The 21639-nt window shown below is 39.2% G+C and overlaps 1 protein-coding gene across 11 annotated transcripts in view; it reads right to left on the bottom strand.

The window, feature by feature from the left end:
- LOC117661898 (uncharacterized) overlaps nt 1-21639 on the bottom strand; it is an 86097-nt gene that overhangs the window by 31767 nt on the left and 32691 nt on the right. For 9 of the 11 annotated variants that reach the window (XM_087888413.1, XM_087888408.1, XM_060690253.2 and 6 more), the window contains 9 exons: nt 20462-20622; nt 19699-19784; nt 19454-19537; nt 18902-18964; nt 16340-16417; nt 16149-16237; nt 15877-15913; nt 14674-14822; nt 13221-13283 (listed from right to left, as the gene is read on the bottom strand). In XM_087888413.1, the coding sequence (XP_087744539.1) occupies nt 13221-13283; nt 14674-14822; nt 15877-15913; nt 16149-16237; nt 16340-16417; nt 18902-18964; nt 19454-19537; nt 19699-19784; nt 20462-20622 (810 nt within the window). The remainder of the gene's footprint in view (nt 1-13220; nt 13284-14673; nt 14823-15876; nt 15914-16148; nt 16238-16339; nt 16418-18901; nt 18965-19453; nt 19538-19698; nt 19785-20461; nt 20623-21639) is intronic. The other 2 variants (XM_087888407.1, XM_087888412.1) reach the window with 2 other exon arrangements.

The following is a 21639-nucleotide window of genomic DNA, read 5'->3' as shown; positions in this document are numbered from 1 at the left end:
TTCCAGAAGATTGATACTTGACCTTGCTTCTGTCGGGGACCATCGCCCCTGAGCGACCTGGGAACCCAGGTGCGCGCCCCAGCCCGTCAGACTGGCGTCTGTAGTCATAATCAGTGGATGTGTGTCCAAGAAGACGCATCCGTTGTCCAGAGCCGGGGATAGCCACCAGTGCAAAGACCGGTGTACTGACAGGGGGACCCTGATCTTGGATTTGGAGGCTGCTGTCCTTGCCCGCTGATAGGGGAGTAGCAGCCATTGAAGGCTGCGGGCATGAAGCCGAGCCCAGGGAACTATGTCTGTGCATGAGGCTAGTTTCCCCAGGAGACGGGACAATTCTAGCTTGGGAGCTGTCGGATCTTGTAACAGATGCCGAATCAGAGATCTGAGGCTGTCTTTCCTCTCCTGGGAGAGGAACACCTGTCCCACCTGCGTGTCTATGACTGCGCCTAGATGATTTATGCGCTGTTGAGGGACCAACTGACTCTTGGGCTCGTTGACTAGAAACCCATGATTCTGTAATATTTGCAATGTGAGAAATACATTGGTTCTGGCTCTGTCGTAGGACGAGGCTTGTATTAAAATATCGTCCAGATAAGCCTGAATTCGAATTGGTACGGACCGCAGGTGAGCTATCAAGGCTGCCAGAATCTTGGTGAAACTGCGCGGGGCCGATGCCAGGCCAAATGGAAGGGCCCGGTATTGTAGGTGACGCCCCGCGTAGCTGAACCTGAGGTACCGCCGGTGAGCTGGCTCTATAGGTATATGAAGGTACGCCTCGGAGAGATCGATTGAGGCTAGGAAGTCTCCGGGTCTTATTCCCTCCAGGATAGATTTGAGCGTACTCATCCTGAACTTGCGGTACACTAAATGGGTGTTCAGGGATTTTAAATTTAGGATCGCTCTCCATCCCCCCGAGCGCTTCGGAACCACGAAAAGAATCGAGTAAAATCCCTGCCTCCATTGCTCCCGAGGGACGTCCTCCACAGCATTGATCTCCAGAAGATGCTGAATGGCGATCTCCATCAAATTTCGCTTGCTGAGGGAGCTGGAGACAGGGCAAGGCACGAAGCGGCTCGGAGGGCGGGAGAGGAACTCCAATGGGAGGCCGAATTCGATGATATGAAGAACCCATTGGTCTGTCGTACTGCGAGCCCATTCGGGGAGAAACAGGCTCAACCTCCCCCCAATGGGAGCTATCAAGCGAGAGTCACTTTTGGCGGCGGAACTGACGTCCGCCAGTTCCACGAAAGGGCCGTTTCTGAGGGGCGAAGGGTTTGGATTTATCCCTGTAGGAACCTCTATCTTGGGGACGAAAGGAACCCTGTGAGTAAGGTCTCTGACTGGGGCCCTCCTGGAAAAAATTACGGGCCGGGGGCCTGCGATAGTAGGGGGTAGCCCTGCGATCAGCTCGTCTAGTAATGGAAGGAAGGACCTTCCTTTTATCCCTGTCCTCCACTAATAATGGTTCAAGGGAAGCACCAAATAATTTAGGCCCAGAGTATGGTGTAGAAGCTAGACACCATTTGGCCTTGAGGTCAGCTTGCCAAGGCGTAAGCCACAAAAGGCGACGGGAAGTGACTGAAGAAGCCATAGCCCGCGAGGCAAATTTGGCAGCATTTAACGTGGCATCCGAGGTGAATTGAGTGGCAGCTATTATCTTATTTAGGTCCTGATGGACTCTGGCCTCCTGGGCTGGTAAGCGGGACTGAAGCTGCTGGAGCCATAATAGAGATGACCGTGAAAAGAATGAGGCCGCAGTAGCGGCCTGAATTGCCCAAGCTGAGGCCTGGTGAGCCTTCTTGAAAGAAGAATCAAACTTACGGTCTTCCGGCTTAAGTCCCTCAGAAGTGTCCCCTGAGATGAAAGGAGACGAAGATGAAAGCGCTGCCACAGGGCCATCGACTTCGGGAACCTGCAAAAGACTAGTCAGGACAGGATCCATGTTGTAATTTCTACGATCGTAGCCACTAGGAGTAGGAAAAGAAGTTGGATTAGTCCATTGTTTACGAACCACATCAGTGAAAAGTTTTGGCGCTGGGACAAACAGTTGCTCAGTTACTGGTTCAGAAAATATGCCTTGACTGGAGGAAGCGGCAGAAGTTGATGGGACAGAATCAGTGTCAACTAGGCCCGAGGTGACTTTGGCCTTGTGAAGCAGTGATTTAAAAAGTCCCTGGGGAAAAAGGCCGGTAAAGGCTGGCACATCAGGAGCAGTGGATTCGTCATCCGATAAATCCACTTCCCTTTGAGGTTCATCCTCTAGTTCTATATCAGCACTGCCTCTAGATCTAACAGGGGAGTGATCAGGGGACCCTGTAAGACTGGCATCAGGAGACACCCTTGATCTTCTGGAATGAAGGCTCTCAGAGACAAGAGAGACAGAGCGATGCTCTCTGATGCCTGCTTGGATGCCATGAGAAATGGCCCTGGCAATTAATATCTGAACTGATTGTGGAAGGTTCTCCAGATCTGACTTAGGTTGATTACTTGGTGGAGGATCCTGAACAGGGATAGAGCAATCAAAGGGGTCCCCCTCCTGTCTAATTGGAGAGCCATGAAGGCTGTCCTGACGTTCTGGAGAGAAGGCTCTGGTCAAGTCAGCCTCCTCTGCAACCCCTGAATCAAGACCGGTATCCGGGTTTGGCTTATCTCCATGGGTATGTGAAGTCAGATCAGAATCATGCTGATGAGACGTTTTTGTATGTTTTGATTTTGAGGAGGCCTTACGGCCAGAATCAATCTTGCAAGATGACTGGTCTGCCATAGCGATGGATAAGTTGTGTCACAGCAGGAATCTGCACACAAATGAACAACAGTAAGTATTATCATTATTATTATTTTGAAAAGAGGCAGTATAATCCATTGTAATTTCCCAGATATCTTAAATCAAGGATAAATTAGGAAGTTCGCTGCAATCCAACCACCAAGGAAATTTTCTTTTTTTCTTTTTTTTTTTTACTGTTATGCTGAGAGATAAAATGGCTGCCCGGGAACAAGTCTCCAGGGTCAGACAAAATGGCCGCCAATAGTTGAAATATTCTTTAAAATAACCGAAAATCCACAAAGGGACCCCAGACCTACTCCAATCGTCTTCTCCTTTTTTTTTTTTTTTTTTTTTATATGGGGCAAGTGCAAAGCTCACCAAGGAAGGAGATCAGGCAGGTCCCAGCAGCCGATGAAAGAAGCGCGCGGAAATGGCGGCTAATTAACGGCTGCAACAAAGATGGCGGCACGGAAATTTGGCGGGGAAGTGTCAGACACCCCCCACGCCAAGGCAAGAGCAGCGCAGTTCAAAACGCCGTCTTCCCCGATCGCTGGGAAGAGCGGCGGCAGCAACAAGCCGGAACGAAGCCTTTGGGCAGGCAGCGGCTTCTGCGGCTTCTCCGACCTCCAGCTGATCGACGCTGAGGCGGAGACTGACAGCGGAGCGGGGCGGCGAAGAGGAAACCCAGGTGCCGGTCCCCGAAGCGTCGCGATCTTCGCGCCCCTCAGCTGATGGGCGCTGAAGTCGGCGGCTGTCAGAGGAGCGCGGCGGCGGCGTTTCCAGCCCAGGACGACTGAAATGGCCCGCACGCACAGCGCTAAGAAGAATGGGGGCTGAAAGGAAAAGTCACACTCACGTCCCTCTGATGATCGAGAGGCAACGGAGGCAGTCGTTTGCGTTTAAAGTTGAAGCCCCCAACAACACACACGATCTCCAATATCTGTCAGAAGTGAGAGACTCAGCGAATGCGACTGGTCAGAACCACTGAGTCGAATAAACTGGAAGGAAGGGAGGCCTGAGTAGGCGTGGCCAAGTTTATCCGACTCAGTGATTGGCCAGACGAGCTGGATCATCCCACTTCTGACCCACTCCGCATCCCAGTGGGAGAAACAGATACTTCGAATCTTTCCTTCTTGCTTTGTCAGAGGAAAAGTAAAACAGAGGAAATACATGGAAACATTACACTCTCATTTGTCCAATATAAAAACTACACTGTCATAAAATTATCTCTCAGATTAATTTTTTTTTTATTGAAAAGTTTTATGAAAAATACAAACATTTTCACCCCCCCACCCTTCCCCCCTCAACCCCCCTCCCCTTCCCACCCTCCCTTCCCCTCCCTCCCCCCACCCCCCTCCCTAGACTTCCCAGAACGAGCACAGGGTATAGCATTCACAAACCAAGAACTAAAATGTGCTAACAAATTATTACATTTCATATTCTCCCTAGGTCCTTAACTCCTTATAACTCAGAAAAAACAAACATAAACTACTTAATATTATTTCATTCATAAGCTATGTGAATCTTCTTATTCGGATACTTCTTCTGTATGTAATCAATCCATTTTCTCCATTCCGATATATATCTCTCATTTGAATGGTCTTTAAGGTATGATGAAATTTTTGCCATTTCCGCCAAATGCACAACTTTTAATGTCCATTCCTCAATAGTAGGTGGATCTTCCTTCTTCCAGTACTGTGCCACCAGTAATCTGGCAGCTGTTATTAAGTTCAAAACCAGCTTAGTCTCTATTACAGTACAATCCGTAACTATTCCCAACAGAAAAAACTGTGGTGTAAATTTAATTTTTTTCTTCAAAATATTTTGAATAATCCACCATATTTTTATCCAAAAAGCCTTAATCTTTTTACATGTCCACCATATATGAAAATATGTAGCATCTTCACACTCACATCACCAACACTTGGGTTGTAAATTTGGATACATACAAGCTAGTTTTTTGGGGTCTAAATGCCATCTATAAAACATTTTGTAAAAATTCTCCCTTAAATTTTGTGCTTGTGTAAATCTTACATTTCTAACCCATATCTTTTCCCATGTTTCCATCATTATTGGTTCACCTACATTTTGTGCCCATTTTATCATACAATCCTTGACTAAGTCTGTTTCTGAATCTATTTCCAATAATGCATTGTACAACCTTTTTATGTGCATTTGACCTTCATCTCTTATTTGCTTTATCAAATTCTCATCCTGCTGCAAAATATCAATTTTTTGATCTTCTCTCCATCTGGCCAGCAGCTGTCCATATTGAAACCAAGTCTTAATAATCCCTTCTTCTTTTAATTATTCCATGGATTTTAACTGTAGTCTGACTCCTTCCTTATAAAGGAGTTCCTTATATGTAATCTTATCTTGCTTTTGCTCTAAATTTATGTTCTCTATCGCGTGTCTGGGTACTGTCCATATTGGTAACCTATCATTTAGTTTATATTTATACTTTTTCCAGACACGCAATAGAGCATTTCTTAATATATGACTTTTAAAAGTCTTATCTACTTTCTTATCATACACTAAGTAAGCATGCCAGCCATAAACCAAACCATATCCTTCAATATTCAATATCTTTTCCTCCGTTAAGTTTATCCAATCTGTGATTGCTGAGAGGGCAGCAGCTTCATAATACAATCTTAAATTGGGCATCTTAAGACCACCTCTTTCTCTAGTATCTTGCAATATCTTTTGTTTGACTCGTGGTTTCTTCCCTGCCCACACAAACTTATTTATGCCCTTCTGCCATTCCTTCAAATTCTCATCTTTTTTAAGTATAGGTATCATTTGAAAAAGAAATAGAAATTTTGGTAAAATATTCATTTTTACAGCAGCTATCCTTCCCAGCAAAGACAGTTGTAGTTTTTTCCAGTTGTCCAACTCTTTCTGTATTTTGTGCCATAATGGTTCATAGTTATACTGATATAATTTCGTATTTGCAGTCATAATATAGACCCCCAGATATTTAACCTTCTTAACTACTTCAAATCCTGTTAACCTTTCTATCTCTTCTTTTTGGCTCCTAACCATATTTTTAGCTATTATTTTTGTTTTAGCTGCATTTATTTTAAAACCAGATACTTGTCCGTATAAGCAGGTTATATCCATCAAGGCTGTAATCGATTGTACCGGTTGGGTTAAGGTAACAACCAGGTCATCCGCAAATGCTCGTACCTTGTATTCATGCTGTCTAATTTTAATTCCCTTAATTGTATTCATCTCGCATATCTTGTTTAATAAAATTTCCAGCGTCAAAATAAACAATAACGGGGACAAGGGACAGCCTTGCCTTGTTCCTTTTTCTATGTTAAAAACATCTGTTAAACCACCATTAACTATTATTTGCGCTGTTTGTTTTTGATATATTGCCTTAATAGATTGTACAAATTGTTCTCCAAATTGCATCCTTTCTATTAGTTTAAGTAAAAATTGCCAATTCAATCTATCAAAGGCTTTCTCAGCATCCAAGAACACAAGCACTGCGGGGACCTGGTTGTTCCTTCCCAAATACTCTAATAAGTTAACAATTTGCCTTGCATTACCCTTCATTTGTCTACCATTTATAAAACCAGTTTGATCATGGTGAATCATTTGCTGCATGACTGTCATTAATCTATTTGCCAAAATTTTTGCAAATATCTTATAGTCTGTATTTAATAATGAAATTGGCCTATAATTTTTAGGATCTGTATCGTCATGCCCTTCTTTTGGGATCAACGAAATAAATGCTGTCTTCCAAGTTGGAGGTACCTCTCCTCCCTGTTGTATATTGTTAAATAATTCTTTCAGCGGTTCTATCATTTCCTCCTATAAGGTTTTATAGTAAATAGCCGTCAAACCGTCCGTCCCAGGAGCTTTACCCACTTTCAACTGCTTAATTGCTAACGCAATTTCCTCAGAAGTTATCGATTGATTTAAACTATCCCTCTGCTCATTTGAAATTGTATAAATATTCTCTTTCTGCAAATATCTATCTATATCTATATCTTTAATTTTATCACCAGTATACAGCCTCGAATAAAACTCTAAAAAAGATTTTTTAATCAATTGTTGCTCATAAACCTCTTTACCCTTATATTTTATTCTCTCTATTGTCCTTGATTTTTGCTTTTTCCTTAACAAATATGCTAACCACCTGCCTGGTTTATTGGCATTGTAAAAAGTATTATGTTTTGCATATCTTAAATTAGTTGCCACTTGATCTGCTATTAACATATTAAATTGACCTTTCAATAAATTGATTGCCTCTTTAATTTTCTTATCTGTTGGATTAGCTACTAAAGCCCGTTCCTGTTTACTAATCTCATCTTCTAATTCTTTTCTTTTTGTCCCCTGTTTCTTTCTATATTTATTATTCAAATATATCAAAATTCCTCGCATATATGCCTTACTTGCATCCCATACCATTTCCATCGATGTGCCCTTTTGCATATTCATAACAAAAAATTCTTTCATAAATTTTTTACACTCTTTTACATTTTCTTCATACCTAAACAAATTATCATTTAACCTCCAGGACCTCCTAGGCCCTTTCTCATACTCCAATTCCAGCCAAACTGGACTATGGTCTGTCAATGTTCTTGAGCAAATCTTCGTATTTTTCACCCTGGATAAAAGATCGTTAGTAATTAATATAAAATCAATCCTTGAAAAGGATTGATGTCTATCTGAAAAAAAAGTAAAATCTTTTTCTTCCAGGTTTCTTTCATGCCAGATATCTCTCAACTCCCAGTCATCCATCATTTCCCAAAACGCTTTGGGCAATTTTGCTCTTGTTGACACATTTTGTTTAGGTCCCATCTTGTCTTTTTTAACATCCAAAACACCATTCCAGTCGCCTAACAGGATACAAGTTTTATATGCCCAGTGTGTCAATTTTGAATGTAGTAAATTATAAAAGTTTTCTTGTTGTTGATTCGGGGCATAAACTCCGATTACAAGTATTTTTTCTCCTTTTACTAAAAGTTCTATCGCTAAAAATCTGCCTTGATCGTCTGCTTCAATTAATTTAGCAACTAAGTCTCTTTTCAAATATATAACTATACCATTTTTCTTTTCTGGTGCTGCTGCTACGTAAGATGTACCAAGTCTTGCATTAATCAGATATTTTTGATCTTGTATTCTTATATGAGTCTCTTGTAAACAAATTACTTCATTCTTAAATTGCTTAAGATAGTGAAATATTTTTCTTCTTTTCTGTGGAGAATTCAAGCCATTAACGTTCCAAGTCAAAAATCTAGTTCCCATCTCTGGGCTTTTGGAGCCTCTGAAGCAAGTCCTGATGCTCTGATCTCATTTGAGTTTTAGGTCTTGCTCCCCCCACTGCTCCTGTTCTAGTAGTATCTTGAATCATTTCTTGAGTTGCCGTCTGGGATTGTTGCTGTCTTAATTCTTCCTTGAGTCTAGCTGTCACCGATCTGGTCTGTCTTTGATCCTTTGGTAACTGCGAGAAATCAATCAGCGCCAACTCTTGAGTAGCCATTTGAATTTGTATTTCTTCTTGATCAGCCAAAGCTCCCCCCTGAACTACTGTCAAGAGCTCTTCTGTCTCAGCTTCCATTACTTCTTTCTTTCTTTTGCCTTCTGGTGATTTAGTTGATTTGGGTGTGCCAGCCTTTAATACATTAGTATGAAAGTCTCTTGCTTTCCAAATTGTGTTAAGCCGATATCTCTCTCCTGAATAAGTCACCACTAGTCCAGTTGGCACCTCCCATCTGTACTGTATCTGACGTTTTCTCAGTTCATCCACCAGAAAGGCATACTCCCTTCTAGCTCTCAAGATCTTAGGGGGGATTTCTTTCATTGTCATTACTTCCTGGCCTTCCACCCGAAGCTTGTTTTTAAAAGTAGCCTGTAAAATTTTGTTGCGTACTCTCCTTGTAGTAAAATATATCACAATGTCTCTTGGTAGATGTTTCTGTCTAGCAATCCAGGAGTTAACACGGTACAGCTTGTCCATTTGCCAGCCCAGATCATTTTTGGACTCCCCCACCAGCGGTGCCAATGCCTCAGACATCATTTCTCTCAAATTCTCTTGTTTATTCTCCTTCACCCCTCTAAATCTTAAAGCAAATTCCATATCTCTGTATTGTACCATTATTACATCGTCTTCAGCCCTTTGAATTCTGTTTTGAGCTTCTCCTATTTTGCTATCCAAAATTTCAGAAGATTGTTTAATTTCCTCAACTCTGTCATCCACCATCTCAATATTGCTTGCCAGACACTTAAATGCCATTAATATATCATCCCTAATCCCCTGATTGCGAATTGCAATCTCATCTGACACAGCCTGTATCTTTTCATTAGTTTCCTTAATTTTTTCATTAGTTTCCTTAATTTTTTCATCAATCACATCAACAATTTTATTTTGGGTGATTTGGAGAGCTTGTTGCAACATTTCCAACATTAAAGTCTGTGGATCCGCTGGAGGAGCAGAAACTTGTGATCTAGGAATATGAGCTGGGGAGCTACCAGCACTCCCAGTTCCTTTAGTAGGAATAGTTTTTACAGACTTTGAGGCCATTTCCAGTTTGAAATTAGTCTTTATATTTAATCAGAGTCAAAAAGAAGAGTTCCTCAAAAGATTTCCCAATGTTAACTAACGTTTAAAATCCTCCTTCTGTCAGCACAAAAGCTTTTTTTTTTTCCCCAAGCGAAGGGCTGCCAGCAAAACGAAACTTTTCCTGTAACTTTCCGTTTCCCCCGCCCTTTCAAGCTTCAATCGCCATATTGTTGCAAAGTACTAAGTGATTACTTCCGAAGGAGGCTCTAGGCATTGGAGTTAGGTAAAAAATACTTGCAGTCTGATTTCTCCTTGCTCGTTCCGCCTGCTGTTAGTTCAAGATGTTAATTCCCTCATTTCCATTCAGCAAGATTGGTCGCGGCTTTTAATTCCGCTAATTAGCTAGTTAGCGGAGACGTCCCTGGTCTGGAGCGGCTTGACAGGCTTTTAGGGAACGCGCACCCTTCGCGCCCCAGGATTTTTCCTAGGGCGTTCGGGGGGGTTCTACCTCCACCTGCCTGCTCTTCTCTCTCCCCTTTGCCCGGGGAGAGAATTTCAAGCCTCCAGACAGCGTTTGTTGGCTGTTCTGGGGCTTTAACGGAGCCAGGGAGCAGACGCTCTCAAAAGAACGTCTTTCAAAGCTCGCGGAGCCAGCGGAAGCCTCAGATTAATTGTGAACATTACAGAGCTCTCTAATCAAACAAAGGGTCAATGGCTGGAACAACTGTAAAATTAATATATAATGCCTAGTTTGTTTTCTATTAGCAAAAATGTTGAACATCAAGATAAAAGTAACAACATACATTTGTCTCATCTGTCTAGCCTTTAAATAAAAGATATGATTGAAAAAATTGGGTTAATGAAATCCACTCATATTCAATGCTCACTTCAAAAGTTATTTTTAGTAGTATGCCAAATTATTTAACTGCTTTTTTGAAGGGACTGTAATTTAGCCAACATTTTACTATTCTTCCCACTTTTTTCCCTTTGTGTACAAGGAGAATATTATTGACCAAAAAATTATAGGCCTATATCACTTTTAAATACAGATTACAAGATTTTTGCTAAAATACTAGCAAATAGGTTAATGATAGTAATGCAACAAATGATTCATAAGGATCAAACTGGTTTTATAAATGGTAGACAAATGAAGAGCAATGTAAGGCAAGTTGTTAACTTATTAGAGTATTTGGGGAAGAACAACCAAATCCCTGCGGTGCTAATATTTCTTGATGCGGAGAAAGCATATGATCGATTGAATTGGCATTTCTTATTGAAAATAATAGAAAAATGCAGTTTGGAGAATATTTTACACAATCTATTAAGGCAATATATCAGAAACAAACAGCGCAAATAATAATTAATGGTAGTTTAACAGATACTTTTAATATAGAAAAAGGAACAAGACAAGGATGTCCCTTGTCTCCATTATTGTTTATCTTGACTTTGGAATTTTTGTTGAGTAAAATACGTGGGTCAGATAAAATAAGTGGAATTAAAATTAGGCAGTATGACTACAGATTAAGAGCATTTGCAGACGACGTGGTTGTTACTTTAACCCAACCATTACAGTCGGTTGTAGGTTTAATGGATATAATTAATCAATATGGACAAGTATCTGGATTTAAAATAAATGCAGGGAAAATGAAGATAATAACTAAAAACATGACTACAAATCAAAAAGATGAATTAGAAAGACTAACAGGATTTGAAATAGTAAAAAAAGTTAAGTATTTAGGGGTTTATATCATGACATCAAATGCAAAATTATTTAAGCATAATTATGATCTGTTGTGGCAAAAAATACAGAGAGAGTTGAAAAATTGGAAAAAATTACAATTATCTTTGTTGGGAAGAATAGCAGCAGTAAAAATGAATGTTTTGCCTAAGTTTTTATTTCTTTTTCAAATGATACCAATACTTTAAAAAGATGAAAATTTGAAGATATGGCAGCAGGGTATTAATAATTTTGTTTGGGCAGGAAAGAGACCGAGAATAAAGCAAAAAATAATGCAAGATATACGTGAAAGAGGAGGTCTCAAAATGCCCAATTTAAGATTATATTATGAGGCAACTGCTCTATCAGCAATTAGTGACTGGATGAATTCAACAGAAGAAAGAATATTGAATATTGAGGGATATGATTTGGTCTATGGTTGGCATGCTTATTTATTATATGATAAGAAAGTGGATAAGACTTTTAAAAGTCACATATTAAGGAATGCTTTATTGTGTGTCTGGAAAAAGTATCAGTATAAATTAAACGATAAGTTACCAATGTGGGCAATACCCAGACACGCGATAGAGAATATAAGTGTAGAGCAAAAACAAGATGTGACTACTTATAAGGAGCTTCTTAATAAGGAAAGAGATATACTACAACTGAAATCTGTGAATCAATTAAGAGAAGAAAGGATAATTCAAACATGGTTTCAGTATGGACAGTTGCAAGCTAGATAGAGAGAAGATCAGAAAGTTGGTATCTTGCAAAATGAGGAGAACTTGGTAAAACAAATTAGAGACCAAAGTCAAATGCATATTAAAAAGTTGTATAATGCTTTAGTAGAAATAGATTCAGAAACAGGATGTCAGCGTTCCAATTTATGATTTTCCCCAGCGCTGACATGAATGAGAGAAAGAGAAGCCTTGCTTTAATGCTGAGATGAACTTTCACTTAGTTTCCTGCTCCTTGGTAGATAACGTTACTTAGGTGATAGAGGGAAGGGGGAATTCCTGTGACTGGAAAGGGCTTGGGACGGAGAGATGGATCTGCACGATGGCCAATGAGACATTGGGGAATAAAGAGCGGAAAGGGAGGGGTTTGGAAGGAGATGCCAGTTCTGGCTGCACAAGAGTTCAGGAATGACGTAGTTGATTCTTAAATAAAGAAAAGTTTCATCAAAGACTTTGCGTTTGAGAATGAAGTTTATTTGAGATAACATTGAATCCTGACACAGAGCTAGTTAAGGACTGTATGATAAAATAGGCACAGGATATTGAGGAACCAATAATGATGGAAACGTGAGAAAAAATATGGGTTAGAAATGTAAAGTTTACACAAACCCAAAACTTAAGAGAGAATTTTTATAAAATGTTTTATAGATGGCATCTATATCCTAAAAAGCTAGCCTGTATGTATCCAAGTTTGCAACCTAAGTGTTGGAGATGCGAATGTAATGATACTACGTATTATCATATATGGTGGACATGTAAAATAATTAAGGCATTTTGGATAAAAATATGGTGGATTATCCAAAACATTCTCAAGAAGAAGATAAAATTTACTCCACAGTTCTTTCTGTTGGGTATAATTACAGATTGTACGGATATAGAGACTAAACTGATTTTAAACTTAATAACAGCAGCCAGACTTCTGGTGGCGCAGTATTGGAAGAAGGAAGACTTACCTACTATTGAAGAATGGACGTTAAAAGTAGTGAATTTAGCAGAGATGGCAAAAATTTCAGCATACTTGAAGGACCATTCAAATGAAAGATATATATCGGAATGGAGAAGATGGATTGACTATATTCAAAACAAATATCGGACTAAAAAGTTTCAAACAGCCTATGAATGAAACCAAAATTTTCTTTTTGAATTATGTTTTGTTAGAAGAAAGGGGAGTTAAAGAGCAAGAGGGAGTTTGGACATTACAGAAGGTTAGCATATTTTAGTTTATGTTTGTTAAATATTATACCCTATATTTGCTCTGGGAAGTCCAGGGTGGGTGGTGGGTGGAAGGGAGTTGGAGGGAAAGGGGGGATGAGGGATGGGGGGGTGGAGAAGGGATGGGGGGGTAGGGGGAGGAGGGATGGGGGAGATGGGATGGGAAAAATTGTTGTAATACTTGATAAAACTTTTTAATAATAAAAAAAAGAGAATATTATTGACCTACAATGGCTTTTTACCCCAGCTCTCCCATTCCTGCAGTTTATTTTTCACCTTAATATAGTCCAAGGCTGTGATTTGAGAAGCTATTGCAAGGTTCAAACGAGTCTCCAAATTCTGGAAAACAAAGTCATTTCAGTAAGTATTCCATATAGAATGAAAATCAAAAGCAAAGTAGAACTATTGTTGAATAGACAAGGAAAGCTGTAAAGCAGTGGAGTGAACAATTCTAAAAATACACCCATATTTAGGCAAATATCGGAAGAAAATTCAAAAATAGAAATAGTTGAAATAAGTTTAAATAAATAGAAATAAGTGTCAGTTTCTTAGAAAACATTTTTCAACTGAAGCAGAAGACAAAATTATATAAATAATTATGCTTTTATATCCCTACCTTAAATTCTGCCTGATAGAGCCCACCTCTTTCCCACATTTTGCTCCCTTCCTCCCCATCTTGGTCAAATGGATTTTAACTGAATTTTAAATTTATTATCTTTATTGTTTTAATGTTTTATATTGAATAAAACTGCCATCTCAGCAAGATGGGTGGCATAGAAGTTTAATAAATAAATGTCTAAAGACTACCATGAGAAAACTGGTTAAAATAACATGCATTTTTGGAAAAGATTTTCTGAAAACTAAATTCTCTTCTACTTATACTGGTCACTTAAGAAGCCCCAAGAATAAGCAAGTGAAAAAGCAAACACCCCACTTTTTTGTAGAACAAAAGTCCCTGCTGATGCTTCAAATCAATCAATGTCACACTTAACAAAGGAAGGCAACAGATTAGTGAGGTCTAGTGGATCTGGAGCCTTGATATAGGGGGAGGTCCAAGACTCTGACACTATACTGTGAATTCCAAGAATTATACATTCCTTGAATAAAATCATCCTGAGGCCAAAGACAATTTCATGCATAGGTTTGGAAGTTTCCCAATTTCCCAATCATATTGCATCTTAAAAGCAATCATCTTAAAATCAATCTTAAAATTGATCTTATCTACATCTACATCTTAAAATCAGTCTGAACAGCAACTGGAATGGTATCTAATGTGAGGTAAAAGGTAAAGGTTTCCCTGTCAGTCATGTCTGATGGTGCTCATCTTCTTGGCTGAGGGAGCCAGTGCTGTCTGAAGACCATTTCCATGTGGCCAGCATAGCTATATGCCAGAAGCCCACAGAACGCTGTTATCTTCTCATCAAAGTGGTATCTATTTATCTACTCACATTTGCATGGTTTAGAATTGCAACCTTATTGCATGGAGCTCAGGTCTCAAACTCAGGCTGCCAGTTCTCCAGCTGACAAGTTCAGTGTCTTTAATCACTGAGCCATCATGCCCCAAGCTAATATGAGGATACATTGCAATACTGATATAAGCATTTCATATACAGACAGGAACCAGCAACCCAACCACAGATTCTTATGAATACAAAGGGCAGAAAATGCAGACCTTTGACATGATTTGTTAACAATACCAATGGATACAGTGATCCCAACCACCATTTACCATTTGTTCAAACTGATTGTTGAAGTCAGACTGCAGGAAATCTCTCATTTCACTGAGAATGCAGATTACATGAGCCACACGAACCTCTTCTATCTCTGGCAAAGATACTTCAACTACTGAGGCTCCTAAGTCCGCTAGGAACTCCACTGCTGAACATACAGCGATAGCAGGAAGAAGAAGAAAAATAAACTTCACTTTTAAATAAATCTTGAGAGGCCAGGATTCTAAATTCACATTTTAAAACAATCTTTGTGCTATAATCCAATCCAGATCCACTTTTATGAAGCCATTATATTGTACTTTGATATCAACAATGATGCAAAAATGTAAAAATATAGAAAATTCCATACAACTCCTCACTGACCATCCTAAAACTGTCCAAACAGAACACATCCAAGCACAACGCACACTTGCAAAATCATGCTTCTGGTTCCCTTAATCCATCCTTTGCAACTTAATTAGCTTTCTTCCACGAATATAAAATATATACATGATACCCTACTGGATGATGCTAGCAATTCATGGCATCAGTTTATATATACTCAATGAATTTCTGTTTGCTAAGAAGAGGTCTATGTTTGTTGTAGTTCATGGATGACTGGTCCATAGTGTTGGCAAGACGTAAACCTGTAAATTAGAAGTCTCCAATCTTTCCCATAAATATGGAAAATCCATGACCACAGCCTCTTGAACTGTTTAAATTAATCAAAGTTGCTTTTGCTCTACAAGGAAAAGATTCCAAAACCAAATTTGATCTGGAGGATCATTGCAATGGGAATGGAGGCTTATTAACATACCAAAACGTAGCTGTCCTGGCTGCATTTCATTTCAAAAAAGAATAGGAAATTCCAATCACTTCACCTTTGATGCAGCACGTATTTTCTTCCTGCAACCTGAACTCACTGGGCTACTTTCAGTGTGCTATCATCCCAGCCTCCTTTCCACTCACCTGTATTAATGATCTTTTTTTTATTGTGATAAATAATTAATAGTGAAAGATCAAAATATGCACATATTTTTCTTTACATTACATTTTCTCAGGAACACAGTACAGCTTCTGAAACACTTTCACTCCTCAAACAGTCATGCAGTGATTTGGAAATTGCAAGGCAGTTTTGATCTTCAAGATATATAAGCAAGAGATACTAAGCAGGCCAGGATACAACACCGATCAGCAAAAAATAATGATCACTTGCATGTTACCTTTTTGGCAGACAGCTAAGATTTCAGTATCACATGCCTTGCAGATAAGACAAAACAAAATGTAGTTAGTGTCTTTTCTAATTTTTCCAGAATCATTGCAAAACACTCACTACCTCCCATGTTTTTCACCATTTCACATAATCATGACACAACTCTCTGTTCTATTGCAAACATGTCTTAAAACTGATATAAGGATCAAAGTTTGCCCCTAAAATATTGATTGACCATGTATAAAATGTTAATGCAGAAGAAATAGAAAGACAAACAGGTACCTTAAAGAAACTCCAATCAATTCCCAATTTTAAACCATTCAGATCAGTGTTGATGTTTTCTGAGAAGGATGGTTCAGGTTGGTGCAATCCTGTAATGGGTTTAAAGAAGTAAGAATAGACACAGACATTTCATATAATTTTTTTAAAAAACTCCTTCCTTGTGTTTCAAGTGAGTAAGTAGCAATACGCACCATAGGGATACTGTAAATCTGACCCAGCCAAGGTAGCATAAGCAATAGCAGCATCTGCAACTGAAGTGCAGAGAGGGCCTGGCAAAATTTTAAAAAACAGGTTATTCACTTTTCTAGTGGTCCTATACTTTCCAATCATTTCTGAATTTAAGATAACTTTATAGCCCCTTAGATTGTGGGAGAAAGCAGAATAACTGTTAAAACATTGCTGCCTGTTTTGGAATGTAAAATAAGGGAGTATTCTACCAGGTAATTTACTGTGGAGGATATTTCTGATGTGGTGCAATGGCAACATCCAAGAATAATTCTTCCTTTTGCCAATAACAGTAATAAAAATCAAATAGGATTTCTTTTCAAATAATTAGTGTGGCACTTCATTCTTTACCATCTTCAAACTTTACTATTTCAATAATGCAGTAAACTGCTCTTTTGAAAGGGTTCTAAGCATACCTTACATCTCAATTTTCTTTTATCAGCTATCAAACACGCAGGCAGTTTCCAAAGATTACATGCAATCCTCCACATGTGTCCCCTCACATAATGATAAAAACATATTATTGTTATGGAAGATAAATAGATAAAGTATGTGATTGGAAGGAAGGAAAGCACTAGCTTTTATTTTTTTTCCTAGGAAGGAAAAATGAAGCATCTTGGAAAAGACATACCAGGACCTACTGTAAAAGTTTTACGTTGCCTATCATGCATTCATTCCAGGGGTGAAATCTAAAATTTTTTGCTACCGGTTCTATGGGCGTGGCTTAATTAGTGGGCGTGGCTTTGGTGGTAAGGTGACTGGGAGGGCGTGGCTTGGTGGTCAGGTGGGCACAGCCAAGTCAATGTTACTTCTTTGCCCTTTTTTAACCTACAAAACACAACACAACACAACTGGCTCACCCACAATATAAAAGCAACTGTGCTAGACCCAAAATGGCCCCTGCAACAAGCAGGAACCTCACACAGCCACAAAAAGCCCAAAAAAACAATTTTCACACTTTACACACATACAACACAACACAACACAACACAACTGGCTCACCCACAATGTAAAAGCAGCTGTGCTAGACCCAAAATGGCCCCTGCAACAAGCAGGAACCTCACACAGCCACAAAAAGCCCAAAAAACCAACTTTCACACTTTACACACACAAAATTCCACATACAGCTTTGTGAGATTTTGTGTGTTTGTGTAGTTAGAGTGAAACACTACAGGAACACACTAAATCTCAGAAAGCTGGACAAATATTATTTTATTTTAATTTATTTTAATTTTTATATAAAAGCAGCTAAATTTAAAACTTCCTAAACTTTAAATGGCTAAGTCTAAAAAAAGAACAACTAAAAAAAAAACCCAATTAACTATTTTTTTAAAGCTCCCAAAGGGGAAAAAACTTACCCAATAGAAAAGGGGTCTCCAACCTTGGCAACTTTAAGACTTGTAGACTTCAACTCCCAGAATTCCTCAGCCAGCTTTGCTTTGCTGGCTGAGGAATTCTGGGAGTTTAAGTCCACAACTCCCTGCCTGCTTGATTGCAGACAGGGAGATTCAGTTGCTTGCTGATGCAATGGATTGCAGGGATTACAGCAAGGCATTGCGACCAGCAGCTAAGGTAAGCAAACTGAGGGGGTGAGGGGGAGGGATTTTTGCTACTGATTAGCAGGCAACTCAGCTGGAATCGTCAGAGCTTGGCTCGTCAGAGCCATTTAAAAGAAAAAAAAGGCTCTGATGATCGTGCGGCTCAGCTGGGGATGGGGGACGGGGGCAGGGATTTTTGCTACCGGTTCTCCAAACTGCCCGCCACCATCGCTACTACTCGCTCAAGCCGGTCCGAACCGGGAGCATTTCACCCCGATTCATTCCCAATGTTTTCTCATATACTAGGTGTTGTGCCTTGTGATTTTTGATGAGTGTATTTTGTCTTTTGATGTACACTGAGAGCATATGCACCAAAGACAAATTCCTTGTGTGTCCAATCACACGTGGCCAATAAATAATTCTATTCTATTCTATTCTATTCTATTCTATTCTATTCTATTCTATTCTATTCTATTCTATTCACATATCAATTGTCAAGTTCGAAGTGCACTTATGCTGTTGCAACTATTGTCGCTTCTCAGGTTGCCAATAAACTAGTGGGGAGGTCTCCAGACATCAAGAAGACAAACCTTGAGAGCCAAGGACACTTCACCAGGTAGTTAAAATCCTTAGAAACACTTTCTCATAAAGATTCAACAACATTTAACTGGACAATGTGACCTGTACTAATAGGGGGAGGGAGAAGTTAATTATACAAGATTGCACGGGAATTAGCTAAAGCTGGTTTTGCCTTAATCTGTGACAAAATTATGTACTCAATAAAGTTTTGCAAGAAGAGTTTGGTTTGTCATGACTGTACTTGCTTGGTTGGGTGTGTCAGTTGGAACCTTGACATCAATTTTTAAACAGGTGAAGTATTTCCAAGACACAAGAATTTGTCACTTAAATTAAATTAATGACATAGAAAGTAGCTTCTCTTTTTTTCTCCCAAGGACACCCAGTATCTATATACAGCTAGAGACCTCTTACCAAGACTAACAGTAGAATATGAGAGAGGATGACACCCAAATCCACTGATTCGTCCAAATGTACCTGCAGACAACATAGAACAGAATAATTAAAATGACAGCGCCAATGTCAGAAATACTTCAGGCAGAGTGCTGAGTGATACTGCCTAAGAGAAAAAGTGACCAATCCAGCTTAGCGCTTCCTTTTCTTAGCTCAAGCATCAGTCAAATAAATGAATTCAACTTAAACTTAAATATAGGAACTGGATTTGGAAGATTTCAGATGGCTGTATTTCAGTAGTACATTCAGTAGCATCCACGTGGCAGTCGAAACAGACAACACATAGGGCCACAGCATCACAAAGTCCTGCCCATTTTGTACATGTGTCAACACATATACAAAGGGATGGTACTTTGATCACAACACTGCAGCTGCTGTCTTGCCTGTTTTATTTCTTTCCCTTTTTATGCCCTCAATTTTGTATAAGTGATTCTAATAAATTGATATTATTTTTCATTTTCAAGAATATGACCCTCAGAATTAGCTGTTCCTCACATTTCTTTCAGAATTTACCTTTTAGTCCCACAATACCACAGAAAGAAGCTGGGATCCTCACAGAACCACCTCCATCTGTACCAATAGCCAGTGGACAGAGGCCTAAAGAGAAATGGAATTAAGAGAAAATTCCATTAAATAAAATTATTTTCTCCATCATTTTCCCCACTGCCTAATCTGAACAAAAACTTGAAATGTTGCTGTAATTTGGTTTGGGTTTTCAACTCCACTCTCAATGCTTTCATCTGTAATACTAGTCTTACCTGCAGCCACTGCTGCTGCTGATCCACTAGAACTACCACCAGTAAAATGCTGGGGATTGTATGGATTTCTAGTAGTGCCATGATATCTAGAAATAAAATAAATAGGCATTTTGAAGGCCATCGTAATGAAGGCTGGTGAGGAGGAAAGAAAGTATCTTTATATGTTAAAGAAATTAGACTGCAGTCTGCCACAAGCAAAACTAAAATTGCATCTGCTGCCAGGTCTGAGAGAGGGGAGGAGGGGCAGGAATAATGGAGACAGGAGAGTTGGAGAAAAAGATCCTGAGTACAGAACTGAAAACACAGCACTGGCAAACTATCAGAGTAGGAGGAAGCAGTCAAGTCTAGTTTGTACTGTTACTGATTGCTCCAAAACTACTATAATTCCATTCTTTTAGCATTATAAAGCCGCATTTCTCCCTTTTGCTTGCCTATAGGTACACAGAAAAGACAGCTCAATTCAGAAAGGCACTACTGCTACCAAGAAAGAAGGAAAGTATCCTTCAGGGAAGCTTATTCAGCACAAAAATTCAAAGAGTTGCCATGCTTTTTCTTTTTTCTGGAAACAATGTAACTACTCAGTGGTACTTTTAAATCTTTTTTCTCTCACCTTCCATGCTTCCATACTCCCATCCCAATAAGCTTTCATTACACTATTTTAGCATTCAAGATGTCAAAAAGCTTAATCATTTTTCTGTCTTTTCTAGCTTTCACAAGAAACAGTTTGAATGAAAATGCATTTAGTGAATACATACTATTTTACCTATTGGGATTACATCCAGTGGTCCCAATACCCAATTCATGCATGTTCGAGACGCCAATGATAATGGCACCAGCCTCCCGTAGTTTCTTTGTCACAGTGGCATCTTCAGTCTCCGGCTTTGTGCCCAAGTATACAGTTCCACTTCGGTGGTGATAGGGCACCTTATAAATATACCAAAAAGTATTTTGTGATAGGATTCTTTATAAATACAACCCAGTACTATAGATCGTTTATTCCTGCCTCAAGGGAATCCAATGGCAATAAACCACACAGAACACAATTTCATAAGAAAATGCATTCTTTTATAATCAAGCCCAGTTCTTCTCTTTGGGGAAGAAGTTCCTCTCAAGCCAAATTGACCCCCCTCCATCTGAAAGCCCCCCTGCAATCCCATCTAGACTAAAAAACAGAAGTCTCCTTATCACTCACAGCTTAGCCCAAGGGCCACCCTTATAAGGAAATTAGTGAAACTCAAACTTTCCATCTTCTTATCAGCTGGTGATCTCATCATTTCACCTTGTTCACAATTAATTTCCCAGCTCTTTTGCCCTCATGAAAGGCCCAATTTGCCTAATGGACCTCACTCAGATGAGGATGTGCGTAACTTTCCCAAACTGGCCAGCTAATGAGATTTCTAGGATTTCTTGCCTTGCATCCAACAATTTCTATTAAAAAAATCTTTACTTTTCCATTGTTCAAAATCCATCTTGTAAAGCAGACACGCAATGATCATTACAACAAACATGGTTCTTCTCCTGAGTGTTGTGCTCCCTACTTTGCCAAATTCCACAACATAGCAAACTCATTGTAATGTGCAGCATATTACTTTGACAGTCTCTTAATGTATAACTGTGTATAACAATGATAAGTAGCAACCATTGATAGTTTATCCTCCATGAATTCTTCCTATTTTTTAAAAAAATCTCTTCAAGTTGGTGATTGTCATTACATCTTTTGATAGCAAATTTCACAATATGCCTCAGAGCCTATGTAAGGCATAGAACTTCTACAAATTGGTTATCATTAATTTTTAATATGGCAAAAATGAACATTATATAGATAAAGCAAATGTCTATTAATAGCATATAATTATATAAAATTTAGAGGTTTTGTCCTAGCCGTTCTCATCTCTATCCTCTTTTTGAAATACAGCCATTAAACCAAAATGACTGTGAACC

Source organism: Pantherophis guttatus, chromosome 2 (genome assembly GCF_059756535.1).
Source record: "Pantherophis guttatus breed Tessera chromosome 2, ASM5975653v1, whole genome shotgun sequence".
NCBI lineage: Eukaryota > Metazoa > Chordata > Lepidosauria > Squamata > Colubridae > Pantherophis > Pantherophis guttatus.
This window is presented reverse-complemented; position numbering and strand designations above follow the sequence as displayed.